General features: G+C 46.1%; 1 protein-coding gene across 3 annotated transcripts in view; it reads right to left on the bottom strand.

Moving 5' to 3' along the window:
- The window catches only part of MYOF (myoferlin), a 160139-nt gene that overhangs the window by 23070 nt on the left and 120359 nt on the right, over positions 1-16710 (bottom strand). Inside the window, exons 37-44 of one of the 3 annotated variants that reach the window (XM_007107116.4) lie at positions 15490-15655; positions 12300-12376; positions 10355-10411; positions 8936-8947; positions 7418-7516; positions 5883-6008; positions 3807-3962; positions 3293-3384 (exon numbers count right to left, since the gene is read on the bottom strand). In XM_007107116.4, the coding sequence (XP_007107178.2) occupies positions 3293-3384; positions 3807-3962; positions 5883-6008; positions 7418-7516; positions 8936-8947; positions 10355-10411; positions 12300-12376; positions 15490-15655 (785 nt within the window). The remainder of the gene's footprint in view (positions 1-3292; positions 3385-3806; positions 3963-5882; positions 6009-7417; positions 7517-8935; positions 8948-10354; positions 10412-12299; positions 12377-15489; positions 15656-16710) is intronic. The other 2 variants (XM_007107117.4, XM_055081062.1) reach the window with 2 other exon arrangements.

The following is a 16710-nucleotide window of genomic DNA, read 5'->3' on the forward strand; positions in this document are numbered from 1 at the left end:
GCAACGGGAGAGGCCACAACAGTGAGAGGCCCACGTACCGAAAAAATAAATAAATAAATAAAATAAAATGCAAACACTTCTGAGAGAACGATAATCAAACAGTAATTTCTGTGGTAGGTGAGCAATATGGCGCCAGTTCCGAGACGGTGATAACTGTACAGCATAAGCTCCAGATGGGTGGGGTTTGGTTCTGTATCTGCACACAGAGGGGTGAGTCCCATAGTAGGTGCTCAATAAACTTTGTGGACAGAAAACTGTGAGAGGCCTCTTGCATCTCTCCTCTCTCACTGTGCCTCCACTCCTCCTCCTGTCACTGTGGTGTGTGGACCGGTTCTTGCCCAAAGAGCCAGGAGTATTAATCTCTTGAACAGAAGGGTATGTGTCAGTGGGGCTCTGGAGACAAGCTTCTAGGGTATCTCCTAGATACATCTCAGTGACTTCTCCAGACTGCTGCAGCCAGGCGGGGTCCTGCAGGAGGAAGGCGGCCCAGGATAGAAGGTGCTGGAGTCATGGCCACACCTGAAGCACCATATCCACACGAGCCCCCAAATTCCATTACTGGATTCCAAGGGACAGGTAATATGTGTCCCTTGAGAAAAAGAATTCTTTGCTCAAATAAGTTTGAGAACCACTTCTGGTGTTCCTCTGGGCAAACTGAAGGTTCTGAGAAGTCCTGCAGTTATCTTTTTAACCCAAGCCTCTTGGTTTGATGAAGGAATACGTCTTTCCTTAGAACACAATTAACATCTTCTGGCAGACTGACATCCCACTGAATGTTATGGGCTAACAATGCTGAACAGTGGCCGAGCACGTAGGAAAGGTTGCTCCTTCCTGAATTCCTTTCACGGAATCCCTGAGGGTCTCCGCTGAGAAGAACGTCACCCTGGAGAAGACTGAGGCCAGGGACCGCAGCCGTGGGAAGGGTTGCAGAGCCGCGTCTCCCTGGCTCCACCCTGCTGGGCGGGGCGATGTCTGCACGTTCACCAGATGGCGATTGGTCGTGTGGAGGCTGACGGCATCACTTCCTAACGGGGTGGCTCCAAGCTAGACTTTTCCTGCCACTTAATTAAGCTTGTGCTTGTCTCTTCCGAGATGAGGGATTCAGCCAGGGCCGCCTTTCTCCCGTTAAAGCTGGCTTTCCCTGCTTCCCTGCCTCCCTCGCATGGAGCCCTCCTTCCTGCCCTGCGTGCCTTTTCCTGTCTAGACCTCAGGGCTGGATCAGGGGAAGAAAAGGAAAACAATCATATTGCCCTGCCAGAGGATTACTTCCACTGCCTGGCCCTGGCACGCGGCCCCGGGGTGTGCAGCAAAGAGGGTGTGCATGTGCGCGCGTGCACACGCACGTACACACAAGAGAGGGAAGGATTGCATAAGGGCACCCACCAACAAACGCGAGTAGAGAAGAAGCGGATGGGCAAGGATAGTAAAGCCAGAAATTAAAATACAGGCACACGTCAAATAAGAACAAAGTGTTCTCCTTCTCGGCAGGGTTCTAGGGGAAAATAACACTATTTTTACAAATGTTTTGTGCAAAGAACATTTTTCTACAGGTGATGGCTTGGCCCGGAATATGAAACATTACCAAGGGTGCTGGAAAAGCCTGGGGCTTGGTCAGGAATTTCTACCTAAGTCTTGGCTGCCCGGTGCACCAGCTCCGTGGACACAGCTCTGGTGCCCTGTTTCTGTCACCTGCAAAGCGGGGCCGTTTCTCCCTGCCCTGTCAGCTGCCGGGTTTGACACTGAGGTGAAAATCAGATGGTGGGGGCCGTGCAGACGCTGCATTCGGGTGGCGTGGGCGTGAGTGTCGGCTCTGCTGCTCAGCAGTGGAGTGAGTTGGTGCTGACTCCCTCCGTGCCTCCGTTTCCTCTGTTGTCAGGTGAGGGTAGCCCCTCAGAGTGGTGAGATTTTTGAGATGTTCTCTATGAAGGCCTCGACATAGTGCACATCCACAGTAAAAGCTCAGCAAATAGTAGCTATTATAAAATGTGGAAGTAGTTTATAGCTGAAAAAATCCGGTCCTCTTTAGAGGTCACTTGGGTGCACCTTACCCTTCAGAAGGTTCTGATGAGATCAGTGTAACAGTCCAGAACAGATGTAAAATGGCAATGATGAAGACTGTAATGCTATTTCAAGAATCTTTGGGGGACTTCCCTGGTGGCGCAGTGGTTAAGAATCTGCCTGCCAATGCAGGGGACACGGGTTCGTGCCTTGGTCCAGGAAGATCCCACATGCCGTGGAGCAACTAAGCCTGTGCGCCACAACTACTAGGCTGTGCCCTAGAGCCCGCGAGCCACAACTACTGAGCCCGCAGTGGTTAAGAATCTGCCTGCCAATGCAGGGGACACGGGTTCGTGCCTTGGTCCAGGAAGATCCCACATGCCGTGGAGCAACTAAGCCTGTGCGCCACAACTACTAGGCTGTGCCCTAGAGCCCGCGAGCCACAACTACTGAGCCCGCGCACCACAACTACGGACCCTGCGCTCTAGAGCCCGCGAGCCACAACTACTGAGCCCGTGCACCACAACTACTGAGCCTGCGCCCTAGAGCCCGCGAGCCACAACTACTGAGCCCGCGTGCCACAACTACTGAGCCCGCGTGCCACAACTACTGAGGCTGTACTCTGGAGCCCATGAGCCACAACTACTGAAGCCCACGTGCCTAGAGCCCATGCTCCACAGCGAGAAGCCACTGCAATGAGAAGCCCGCCCACCACAACAAAGAGTAGCCCCCACTCGCTGCAACTAGAGAAAGCCCACGTGCTGCAATGAAGACCGAACACAGCCATAAAGAAAATCTTCGGGAACAGAAGACAGGGAGCAGGACATCTGACCCCATCACTTTCTGCTGCCTTCTCAGTTTTGGTAACTGAGTCAGTAACACATATACTGGCTCAAAGTGGTGGAGTCAAAGCATCCCAGAAAAGAGAGCTCAGCAGGATCGGGGAGTGAGAACCACCTGTCACAACACATGTCACTGCCTACCCTTCTTGTCTAGAAGCCACAAACCCTCCGGACTCCTGGGCCTCATTACCCGCCCCCCGCCCCTCCAGGTCTTACAGCAAATCTCTCAGACTTGGTTTAGTTTTCTTCACGGTACTTTTCACTTCCACAAATTTCTTGTATTTGTGCATTTACGTATTTATTACCTGCCCCACCGACTCGGATATTTGAATAGTTCACAGACATAGTTTCACAGCTTCCGGGCCTAGAGCAGAGCCTAGCACCCACTGCATCCTTAGCACAGAGGCCAAGAAGAAAAGAACCACAGAAAAGCGTTAGGAAATGCCCCTTACCTGCCGAACACCGGGTTGAGAGTGTTGGCGATGTAGTGGTCTCGATCTTCCATTACTTTTTTGCCCAGTGTTATTTTTATATAAGGGTCACACTGTGGGGACAAAACAGACAGCAGGTTATGTCACCATGGGGTGCCATTTCAAGGCAGTGTCTGGGACAGACTCAGGTGTGACTCTACACCCGCTCCCCCCCTGATGAGAAGGGGTAGCCTCAGACCAGGTCTGGGCAATGCTCCCTCTTGGCGCCATGCAGCCAGCGCACCTTTGGAGGAGAGGCAGTGGCCGGGAGCAGTGACAAAGCAATTCTCCTCCGAGGTCACCCAGAGGCTCCAAAGCCCCTTCAAGCTCTGAGATAAATCCCCACTGGGACAATCCTCCTGAACAGATTGTTTTGATAGAGTATCTTTCCCCTTGTGAGATAACAGAGCCCAGTTAAGAAAGAACATGACAATTACTGTGGCTGATGACTGATATTATGTTGCTATAGGAGAAGGCTCCACGCCCAAACTCTTACCAGGCCATTGTTGTCCTGGGGCTGGAGCTCTAAGCCTCGAACAATGTAAATCCTAACCGTGCATTCCTGTGGGACACTGTCAGGTAGTTCCCGAAACTGCCGGGGAGGGGCCGGCACGCTGGGGTCATCCGACAGGGGGTAGATTCTGAAGGAGCCCTAGGAGAGAGATACACAGATGTACTCGCAGGACCTTGGGCGATCAGGTCAGAGGGCTTGGGGCAGTGTCCTTTCCCCCAGGACACTGGGAGCAGCCACAGGGGCTGTGGGATTGGGGGATGAAGGGCTGCCTTTTGTGAAAAAAATAGCTATGGTGTGCTTTGCAAGTTTCCAGTGGGGAAAGTGAGTGATGATAAAGTAATTACTTAATAGATCACAGGGGAGAAGAAAGGGCAGGGCAGAGGGAGGGAGGCCTGGCAAAAACCTAGGCAAGACATGGAGGTGGCCTGGACCAGTATGCTGGCAAAGGAGGTGATGAGGAGTGAAATTCTGCACATTTTTTGAAGATAGGAATAAAAATGATTATTTTTTAAACCCAATAAAGTATAAAGGGTGATTCCCCTTTTTTTCTGCATCACCCCTGTAAACCTTCCTTCCATCCACTCCCAGGCAAACTCCCGTTCATCCCTCAAGTCTCAGCTGAAAAGTGTCACTTCTTCCAGGAAACCTCCCTGATTGCCCCTGGGTTGGATAGGTTTCCTAACACTCTCTTCTGACCCCACACTCACCCCTATGGCAGCACTGACCTCTGCGTCGTCACTGTCTATTTATTGTCTATATTCGTCACTAGACTGTGAGCTTCCTGAGGGAGGGAAATATTTCTTGTTTATCACTCCATCTCCAGGACCTAACACAGGGCTGGGCATGAAGCAGGGACACAATAAGCAGTTTCTGAATGAGTGAGCCATCAGGCCAGCTTGAGAGGCCTTATATTTTATCTTGAAACCAGCTTATGTACAAGAGAAAGCACTAAAGTTGGATTCAGAACACGTGGGTCTTAGTTCCAGCTACTTTCACTCAGTAAAGCAGCATGATGTAAGCACCTACCATGTGCCAGGTACTGGGGGCCAAAAAATGAACTCAAGGAATCCAGTCTGGCTCAGGGGTGTTAAATAGGTTTGACTCTCGTGCTATCTTTGATGGCTTGGTGGAAAGCTATAATGAGAAGGATTTTGAAACCACATGTAGGGTAAAATGGTCTGATCGATTAGCAATGTCTGCTATTGGAAAGGATTAGGAAGTAACAGCACATCTGCCACGGATTTGCCAACTGTGGTTGGAGCGAGGGGAAGTTGTGAAAGCAGATACTTACAATGTGAAAGGTACTTTAGTAGCAGCAGGGACCCAGGGAGCCTGGGGTAGGAGTGAGTCACCCTGCCAGGAGCAACCAGGGAACACTTCACAAAGAATGTAACATCGGAGCTGGCGCTTAAAAGAATGAGTAGGAGTCTGTCAGACCACAGACAGGGAAGGAAGGGCATCCAGGGAATGAAGAAGAACTTGTCCCAAAGCTCCAAGTTGTGAGAGGACAGGGTGTGTTTGGGGCTTGGAGAGGGTGCAGTGTCAGGAGAGACAAGAAGCTTGTGAAAGGCCAGCCCAACCCTCGGAAGGAGTTGAGACTTGACCCGGTGGAAACTCAAGCGATGTCTTTAAGCGGTCGAGAAACACGATCAGATTTGGTTGCGTGGAGGGTGGACTAGAGTGTGGATGAGAAGGGTGCAAGGACAATGGATTGGGAAAGTGCTGCACTGGTCCTGCTGAAAGCCTGGGAGGGGGTGGGGGACGTGTGTGTGTGTGTGTGTGTGTGTGTGTGTGTGTGTGAGGGTGGGAACTAGAGCTTAGAGAGGCTGACTCTACAGGATTCAAGGCTGGTTGGCATCAGCAGGGAGAAAGATACGGAGAATGGCTTTGAGTGTTCTGCCCCCGACCCCACTGTCCTCTTCCTCGTTAGCATTTTCTAGCATCCTTCAGATGTCAGAGGATATGTTCCTGACCCAGAGATTGGTTGTCCTTTATCCTAGGTCTATAAAGAAAATAAAGATGGATTTTAAACAGGACAGACACGCACATTTTACTCACCTTAAACTCTCCTACCACAGAAGGATCTTCATTCTCATCTGATTTGCCTCGATACAGCTTGAAAGTATCTGAGAAGTCTGTCAGGCCCTCAAATTCCATTACATCCTCTAGTTCACAGTCATATATCTGCAAACCATCAACAGATTCTTAATTTCTCATTAAAATACAGGTGGAATCCAAAATCAAAAAGACTGACAATACCAAATGGGCATGAGATGCGGATGGAGCACCAGAACTCTCACATTGCTGGCTGGAGTGCAGGATGATATGACCACTTTGGAAAAGTGTCTGGCAGTTTCTTATGAAGTTAAATATCCAGCTACTCTATGATGCAGAAGTTGTATTCCTAGGTATTCATCCAAGAGACATGAAAACATGTCCACATGGTATTAGAATGTCCATAGCAGCTTCATCATCAGGAGAATGGATAAACAAGTTGTGGTATATCCATACAATGGAATATGACTCAGCAATTAAAAGGGGCAAACTACTGATGCACAAGACAATATGATGGACCTGAAAACTACTGTGTTGGGCTAAAGAAGCCACACACACGCAAATATGTATTGTATGAGTCCACTTATTTGAAGTATAAAAAAAGGCAAAACCGATCTACGATGATGAAATCAAATCAGTTGTCTCTAAGAGGGTTGGAAGGTTGTGAGAAATTGAATGGAAAGGGGTACAAAGGAGTTTTCTGGGGTGATGGAAATGTTCTTTGCCTTGTTTTGGTTTATGTAGGTGTATATACAATTATCACAACTCACTGAATGGATTACTTTATTGTATGTAAATTATACCTCAATAAAAAGCTAGAAGAGGAGGAGGAGGAAGGAAGGAAGGAAAGAGGGAGGGAAGGAGGATGGACTGTGGGGCTGATCTGCCAGACTAGTTTATTTCTCTAAATAAGCCGTTCTTTACATGCTGGTGTTTCTCAAGCTGCATTGAGATGTTATGACAATCACATGAAAGAAAGATTTTTCCACATTCTGAAAAAATGAATAAAGAACTGGAAAACCCAAACCATTAACAGAAGGATCATCCAAAGCCAGACCGGCCTAGTCCAATAGCTTGTCTTCCTCCTAGACACACCGTTGTGATTGTACACGGCATACATGTAAAAGAATCAACTTCTCAGCTAGTGAAACTGATGCTTGTTTAGAGGACAGAATAAAGCATGTTGACATTTCATGCTTTTTTGCAAGAGCACCATGACTTTGAAGGTCTCCCTTGGTCAAACTGGACAATTGTTGGCCTAATTAGTGCGGTGCCAACCCATTCCCAACCTTCGGCCAGATGTCCCCAAGCCCTAAAGTGGCAGTCACATAACCATAAACCAACAGCTGTCCTCAAGCCCCGGGAATCTTGGCAAAGCCAAAATCCATCACAAGCGGGCTCCCCAGGAGGCCAGAGGTGCTCCTGGCCCCTCAGCCTCAGCACCCACCAGTGGACCTTTCAGTCTTTCACTCAGCTCCGCCTGTGGCCAGTTTTAACGCACGTCAGTCCCCCACCCACAGTAGCATAGGCCCAGGTACCTGGAGTTTGGGATAGCCTTTCTGAATATATTGTCCACATTTTTCATGTTCCCCTGTGGAAGCATAATATTTACTCCACCAGTCAATAACTTCTTCCTCCTAAAGAAAGACACATGAAAATGGAAAAATCTTTAGTGATGCCCTGGATTTCCAATCATTGCAAGAAAACTCATATGTAATAGACAAGAGAAACAGGTACTTCTGAACCTAAAAGAGGCGAGATTATATGACTCTTGTTTACATGCACCAAAGTATTCAGGATTCTTCTACCCAGAAGCTGGAGGTGAAATGATGATTGGCCAATGAAATGTGTTTGGCTTTAATGGCCACAGCTACACTAGATGATTTTCTTACATTCTATGGATACAATCTATTCATTTGTCTGTTTTTACTCTTTTATCCCCTTGACTTGATATTTACATATGCAGATAAATTAAAAGAAAACCTTCAGTATGTGTTTGCTATTTCATCCTCCAGTATGTGTTTTCCACTGTTTCATTTCCTTAGCCCTTTTAGCCAGCAATGCGTTGCAAAACAAAGCTCACTAAGCTAAGAGTGGGTAAAACTGGTTCTAGTTCAAGTTCCATCCTTTACGTTACAAGCCATACCCTTATGTTACAAGCCACACCACATCAGGTACGTTGTTTAACATCTCTGAGCATCATTTTCTTCATCCACTGACTAGGATAATAACACTACCTGTCCCCATCCATCTCATAGGACTGTTTTGTTTTGTTTTGTTCTTTGGCCACGCTGTGTGGCATGCGGGATGATCTTAGTTCCCCAAGATCCCCGACCAGGGATTGAACCCATGCCCCCTGCATTGGGAGCGTAGAGTCTTAACCAGTGGACCATCAGGGAAGTCTCTCATAGAGTTGTTCTCGACATCAAATAACATCATTAGGAGAAGGAGCTTTGAAAATTATAAAATGTGAAGCAAGAGTAGGGAGGCATCATGGTTTGTTTAGACCAGTGGCTCCCAACCTATTCTTGGAGATTCTAATTCAATCAGCGTGGGGTGAGACCTGGCATACAGGATGCTTTCAAAAGTTCCCCAGGTAACGTCGTGCAGCCAGAGTTCAGAATCCGGTGGTTCTTTGATTGGGCAGAAGGGACAGCATTTAGAATCACTTGTGCAACATTCTCAAACTGTAGAAGGCTGTAGTTTATCGAAGGCTACTATCAATTCCACTCAGATTTATAACAAGAATAGATCCCATCGGACCCACCCATGGCTTAATCTACCTAGGAAGAGTGAGCTTGCCCAAAATAGTGTGTCACCAGCAACACAGCCTCCTCTTCCATCTGGGAGAAAGGAAGAAGGAACACTCAAGAAAAGCTATTTCTTATTTGTATATGGTATATATATGTTTATACATACACCTTACAGTTATTTCCGCTTTATGGATCAGTAACCCAACCCTGGATTTAAAAAATTATTTATTTATTTATTTACGTATCAGCTACAGGCAGAAAATACATGAATCTTAAGTCTAGCAAAATGTGTATAATAGTTACCTTTTCTGTTAGCTGCCCATCACATATATATGGCAGGAAGAGGACAAACCATGTACAGGTCACACAGAGATGGAGACCCCATGGGCATTAGGTTCAATGAGAAAGAGAAAAGGAGACGTTATTGTCCGTCCATGCCTTATATTATCAACATTTTGATGGATTATTCAATTCAAGATGATCTCATAATTAAACACACTTTATTGGTTTCTTCTCTGAAATGTGCAAAAGAGTTACAAACAGTATTAAAATAAAAGGCTTGGAGGTAGCCACCCATGTCCCATGTTTTAATAGAGTTAGACAATCAATCTGTCCGCCAGCATAGTGATCACAAAGGAAGTGGGGTGGGGTGGAGGTGGGAATGAATACAGTTGCTCATCTTCCTGCCCCAAACCTTTTATTCCAGTTAGCTTCTAAAGTATATCCCCAACTTGGCCTAATTCTCATTCCTTCAAAAACTCCTGTCCCAAGATGTTTATGTCCAACATGACTGCAGCACCATCATGTAAGTATCTTTTCTTGATCTTTCCCCATGCCGACGATAAAGCACCAAATACATATCCATCCATAAATGGATGTCAAGTCTCTCATTGGCCAAACCCTCCCATTTGAGTTTCTGCATGGAGAATCCACCAGGAGATGAGAGAATGGACAGCTAGGATGCTGGGGCTTGACTTTTCTCTTGGTACCTGCTGGAACATCAGCCAAGCTCACCCTTACGGGCAGTTTGAAGAATTGCTACCTCCTAACTTCAAGTTCATTTCCACTGTGGGGGGACAGCGACTCCTCACTACAGGCACTTCCTGCAGGGAGTGCTGGGCGGCCACGGGGCTTCTGCAAGTGCCCCTCGGCATTTGCCGCATCGACTTTTGTTCAGCACACAGAAATGCCAAGAGAGGCAGAGAGACAGATAGATATAACAATTCTTTCTATTAGATTCATGTCAAAGCGAGATTAAAAGTTAAATCATCACAGCTGAATTGAGATTTTGGAGAGAGGAACTTGATGCCAAAAGTGTTTTCACATTCTGAATGGTTCCTGAATTCATATTTTTAGAGTCTGTTTATTTACATCTGTTCTCAGCTATTTGAAATCATTTCAAAGAAATGAATAGTTCATGATTGAAAAAGCGTTATTCAGAACAGATTACTGATGTTAAAATCTAGGATTAACATGGGAGAATTTATTCATGTCCGCTGCTCATTAGTTCACGTGGCAAAGTAGCTGAAGCAGCTAGAGTAACTTGCTTCATTATATCCAAAGGGCACAGAAGATTCTCCCCTGAAGCTTAAAATAATCACATTTGTTTAAAGATCGTCTTTCACTCCAAAATCTAGAAAGAATCTGAAAGGAGAGTTCAAGTCTTTAGACCGAGGTCCCCGCAGCCCCAGGCAGCTTCATGCATTTTCTTATCATACGTACATGCACTGTCGTTGGAGAAGCCATTTTGCTGAGTGCTGTTGACATACTGCTTAAGCACTGGAATTGGAAGGTAATTGTTGAAATGGCCATGTAGGAACGTCTGTGTTATCTGGCTAGCACTTAGCAATTTGTCCCCAGTGCTTATTTCCTGCTTTACTTGGGGTGGTGCTGAGCCCATCTGTTAAGAGCTCCCAGGGTCACCACAGGGTAGTGGTGTGAGTTTCTGTGAGCCCGAAACTGTCACCTGAAGCCACATTCTACAGCTCCCGTCAACAGCACAGTGTTGACCCATTCCCTCAATTTACCAATAAAAGGCTTGAATTGAGTTAGTGGTAATAGGTATTCATGTACACACACATGTACATGTAACACACGCATATCACATGCATGCATATATAATGCATGCATGCATGTATATCACATGCATGCACGTATATTACATGTATATGTAATCCAGGACATCAGCAAGCTTGTCATTGGCTCTTCCAAAGCTCAACTTTGCTCATTTTACTTTGCATAGATGAGTGCTATATTCCCCAAAGAATAGGTGGTATCAGATTTTTAGAGGCAATTCCAAATAGCCTTTCTTATCCACACAGTATACCTCCAGTAGGTGTTAGGAGAGCAGCTGAGTGGAAGTTATTTATAGTACATGAGAATGACTGATACTACCTTCCTCAGTCCTGCTAAGTTGCAACTTAAAATATGATGTAAACTCAGCTTTCACAATGTGTCCCTACAGTCGCCTCATCTGTTAACTACTGTTAAGAAATGAATGAGATTGGGGCATAGACTGGCTTTATTCTTCTTCTTGAGCCTCCATACCTGGGGCTACTGAGTATACAGAAGGCCCAAAGAAAAGCTGATTAACGATAGGAGGCAGGAAAGCTGGAGGCTGATTACAGAGCAGGATATTAAACTGGCTTTTTCCAGAGTTGTGAAAATGTACATAAAAGATCTTAAGTATATTATACTTAGCTTCGTCCTAGGCTACTACTGTTTTATTGGGAATATTTGGGGTTGTTTATAAAGTGAACACTGGTTTTGCACATTTGATATTGTCATTTCTGACTGTGGAGGATTCTCAGGGAATAGAATCAAACACACTGCTACACAATGCTGGCTGTAGAGCCCACATTTAGTATGGTCCAATTGTTGGTGAGTTTAATGCAGTGGGAAGAAAGTGGATTTCTTTAAAGGCACTGTTTATGGACATAACACATTAAAGTGCACTTTTCGGCCAGTTTGCACATTAAAACATGCTGTGAAAGTCCATCGTGAATGCCAACAGAAACGAGGAGATATTTGATGTTTTCTTTTTTCTGGGCTGGGAACTTTTTCCCTCTCCTTCTTGTCGAACTGGCTGGAATGGTTTTAACATAGGGTCCTGAGTGAGCATTTCCACCAATTTCTTGATTTGGAAAACCACAGTGAATATAAAAGTCGGGGATATCCCACACACTGACAAATAGGGTCATTAAAAATCCATGATACTTCTGTTTCATGTAGGGGAAAAAAACTGATGTGCTACGTGTATCCCTCTTCTGAATGTTGTGCTGCTGTGTATCTGCTCCTGAAATTTCTCTTTCTTGCAAATGATATCACTCCGACTGTCCACACTAAAGGTCCTCAGACCTGCCTACACATTAGAATCACTTGGGGAGATTTTAAAATTTAGTGTTGTCTAGATCCCTCTCCCTCATGGAGAGTGGAGCACGGGTCTCAGTATATTTTAAGTATCCTGGGTGACTGAGGGTAGAGGACATGAGTCTACACAATGTAACCGTAGCTACTGATGAGTGTAAGATTCAGGTTTTTTACCGTGATAAGCTGGTTTGTTATTTTATTTTAGTTGCACTGAATGGTTGTTTGACTGAATTCACCTAATGCTTAGATGCCTGGAAGATAAAACTGACATCATCCAATGATCAGTTCTGAAGCCTACCTTTGACGCCAGTAATGGTTTGGTGTCTTCTATTTCAACGACGACATCCCGACAGGGTGGGGCAGACAAAAAGGAGGCTGCAAGACAATTTCATAATCTAAGATACTTAACAAAAATATAGCGGTGAACATTCTACTCCAAGTTCAAGTTCAAGAGCCACACAGTGGAAGGTAGAGTTTGCTCCTGGATGAGACTTACTAAATGGAGAAGACCACGTCTGAATGTAGAAAAATAACCCAATTCATTGCTTTTCCCAAAATATGATACGGTTTTAGACACTTTTAAGGGGAATTTTATCGCCCATTTTTTTCTTTTATCTTAGACAATTAGCCCAATCCTGTACACAGGAAATACTGAAAAAAGAATTGTGTCAACACCTGTCTTTAGAGGATGTAGGAGTGAGGTCGGGGCAGTGGGGACTGGGGGGAGCTACACCAAAGGAGCTTCCTTTTCATGGAATCTGTTCTAAGACACAGAAAGGTAAAGCAGGGTGAATAGTTGCACATTTCAGGGCTGCAGTTGCAGTGGCTCATTCAGCTTGGTTCTCACAGTGTACATGGAGGGAAAAGGCACACATCCTGGCTTTAAATAATTCCCAGAATATTTGTGGCTCTGGATGTTGAGGTTAGAGCAAGGGCTCAGGAGCAGCCCCTGGGCTCACCAGGTTTGGTTCAGCTGAAGGGGGTGCTGAAGCCTCAGCCTGGGGTGGGGTGGGATGAGAGGTGCAGCTACCCTTTATGGAAGAAGGCATCAGGCAGCCAGACATTCAACAGGAGGGCAGAACTCAGACAGAACAAACTCTGCCAAGCCAAAAGAACTTTGTGTTTAACCCAGCATTTGATGTATAGGACATAAAGGAGGGAAAACACATGTTTTAGGCACCTACCATGTGCCAGGCAGTGGGCTAACCTGTTTACATACATGATCTCATTTAACCCCTCAAAAAATCCTGTAGAATATGCGCATATGTGGCATTATACCCATTACAGAGGTTAAAAAACAAGCAAACTGAGGCTAAGAGAAAGCAAGTCATTTGCTTCCAGTTAAACAATTAATCACAAGTGAAAGTAAGTAATCTAGGTCTGTCTGACCCCAAAGCTTGTGTTTTAACCATCATACCAGAGCCCAGAGCAAAGTAGGCCCTTAGTAAATGTCAGAGAAATGATCAGGGGAACACTGGGGAAGCAGAGGAGACTGACATTTATTAAGCATCTATGATATGCCAGTTGCTATGCTGTTGCTAGGTGGCACCTCCAGATCTATCAGAAGTCTCTAGGCTGCCAAGATAGCTCCCCTCCAACTCCCGACAACTGCAGCAACACAGAGGGACAGCCAGGTGGGCAGGCATGCCGGAACACAACTGCATGCAAGTTCCTTCCTATATTATCATTTCTGCACTTTACAATCCTCATGTAAACAAAGCCTCGGGGACAGGAGGAAAGTTATTCTGTGTGCTTCCAACATTAGGCCAACCAAGTACATTCCTCAACTCTTACCTCAGTTTGGTTTTAAGAAACTATCAGATTGATCTAAAATAACAGACTCTGGCCTTGGGAACACTGCTCCCCATACACCTTAAGGATTTTCCTTTTCAGGGGCTTTCTGAAGCCTTGACCTGTTTGGTTTTAAGAAACTATCAGATTGATCTAAAATAACAGATTCTGGCCTTGGGAACACTGCTCCCCATACACCTTAAGGATTTTCCTTTTCAGGGGCTTTCTGAAGCCTTGACCTCGCTTCACACTAACTACAAAGTATCATGCCTGCAGTTACATTAATCCTTGATGTTATAAAAATGTTGCTGTTTTAGGCACCATCAACTCAGCACAAAAATGCTTTGCATGGGAAATGTATGGATAAACACATGTAGGGTTTTGCTCAAGTGTGACTGTGAATTTTTTTCTCTCTTCTCTGAATCAGGGATACAGGATGCTCAGACCCACATAGCAGATGAGCTTCAGAGGTTCTGTAAAATCAATACCAAACCTTATGGAAGATTAAACAGAACTGGTTAGCAGAACAGCTCTCAAATAGAAGACATCTGTTTCAGTTTGGAGGCTACCAACGATCAGATGAATGGGTGTCAATTCTCCACTGGGCTTAATCTCGTGAGCCTAGGGGCTCTGGGATCTTGTTCACGGACGGAACCCAGTCCCCAGCCCCTAACAGTCTCTGACACATGGTAAATTAAAAAACAAGTAATTCTTGAATAAACAAGAGCAAAATGCTATTCATTAGTTATTATTTAGTATAGAACTCAAAAGTAAGTATTATACCCTGCTCTATCACTTATTAATTATGTGACCCAAGGCCAGGAATTTAAACTCAAGCAGGTGTTATTTTTTCTTCGATAGATAACAATGAAATCATATTTTTCAAATTATATCACAACAATGTTGTGATGCATTAATGAGGCAGGACAATAGATGGAAAGCAATTTAAAATAAAAATCCCCCACTCCTTCAGTGCTTATGGAGGGGCCCCTGTATTTCCCCATCAAAATATTTATCACAGGACTTCCCTGGTGGCGCAGTGGTTAAGGATCAGCCTGCCAATGCAGGGGACACAGGTTCGATCCCTGGTCCGGGAAGATCCCACATGCCGCAGAGCAACTAAGCCCGTGCGCACAACTACTGAGCCTGCGTTCTAGAGCCCGCAAGCCACAACTACTGAGCCCGCGTGCCACAACTACTGAAGCCCGCACACGCCTAGAGCCCGTGCTCTGCAACAAGAGAAGCCACTGCAATGAGAAGCCCACGCACCGCAACGAAGAGTAGCCCCCGCTCGCTGCAACTACAGAAAGCCCACGCGCAGCAATGAAGACCCAGCGCAGCCAAAAGTAAATAAATAAATACATTTATTTTAAAAAAAACTTATCACAGCAAACTTCAATCACCCATTGTCTTGCCTTCTCTGCTGGATGATACAAAAAAGAATGTTCATCCAGGAGCAGGACAATTCAGAAAGTAATAGCTTGAGCATTGGGCCCCCTCAAACAAGGCCAGGATTCAAGGGTAGCTCTGCCACTTACTAACTATATTACCTTGGGAAAGTTACATAGCGTGCTGTGAATCAAACTGTTTCCTCATCTGCAAAATCTGGACAATGAGTACTTACTTTGAGAATTTGTAAAGATTAAATCAACTCAACATGAAAAGTCCCAAGATGCTATTTAGAGACTTGCATTTACCTTTTAGCTGTGGCACGATGTCCTCCTTTCCTGCATAAGGGTCGCAGCGAAAGCGGTCCAGGCGGTCAATGGTGCACTGGCCCACAACGGGCTTGCGCCCAAACTGCCGGTGGTCGATGACCTTGATCACCAGCGGAGGCATGTACAATTCCTCCTTGGGCAAGAACTGGGGGTCACAGAGGTAGGTGTCACTTTTCTGTTTAAGACCTCACAAGGGCAACTTTGCCAATTAACTCCCCCAAAGGGACCAACCCAGGCTCTTTCTGCCCATTTGGTGTCGCCCCTGGGACCCACAGCGAGCAGTTCAGTAATGTACATGCCAGGCAAGCAGACTGGAGCTGAAGGGCCTGAGCTCCGAGCCGGGATCAAACCCTGGCTCTGCCACCGACAGCTGCATGATCTTAGGGAACTCTCCTCTGTCCCAGTGATCTCCTTAATAAGAGTAGGGGTGTTGAATTAATATATGTGAAGTGCTTAGCACTGTACCTTAGCACCTGGCTCTGCTCTGTAACAGGATGTGAAGTCAGCATTTAGTTAGAATTAGTTAAAATTTAGATCGAGATAAAACTGAACCTTCACGGGAGATAACTGTGGCTTGGGAGTCTTTCAGCCCCGGAAGTTCAGTGCCAACATGGGATGCTCATTCCTCCTCCATGCCTCCTGGTTCCTCTATATGGAATTTGGTAGCCTTGGTGACATTGTCTGATTGGGGAATCACGGGCTGGTCTCGGGTCTGCCTGGTGCGTGGTTCAGATGATTTCCACCTTCGTCTTCACACAGGAGTAGAAGCTGGGATCAACTGAGTGGCTTTCCTCAGCTCTGCTGACTGAGGCTAGATTCCAGGCTAGAGCTTGGGAGGTGGGGAAGGGGCTGGGGACGGAACAAGGATGGGTGGAGTGGCCCAGGGATCACTCTGGGATTCTGGCTCGGAGCTTCCAAGTGGCGATCATCTGTAGCATCGCAAGGGGAAAAGTATTGGCTTTGAAGTTGGAGGGACCTTAAGTCCAGACTCTGGCCACCCACTTGCTAGCTGTGTCCCCTTCTGTAAATCACTTAACATCTCCGTTTCCTCCAAAGCACGCATGAGAGGTGAAAATGCCTGCCGTGCAGGATTGGAGACTTAATGCAGGGAGTGTGAATGCAGCCAGCACCGAGCTCTGTGTAGCTACTGCTGCAATCTCGACAGAGTCACTGCAGCACAACACGCGGGGCCTGGCACTC

The sequence above is a fragment of the Physeter macrocephalus genome, chromosome 20, assembly GCF_002837175.3.
Source record: "Physeter macrocephalus isolate SW-GA chromosome 20, ASM283717v5, whole genome shotgun sequence".
Classification (NCBI taxonomy): domain Eukaryota; kingdom Metazoa; phylum Chordata; class Mammalia; order Artiodactyla; family Physeteridae; genus Physeter; species Physeter macrocephalus.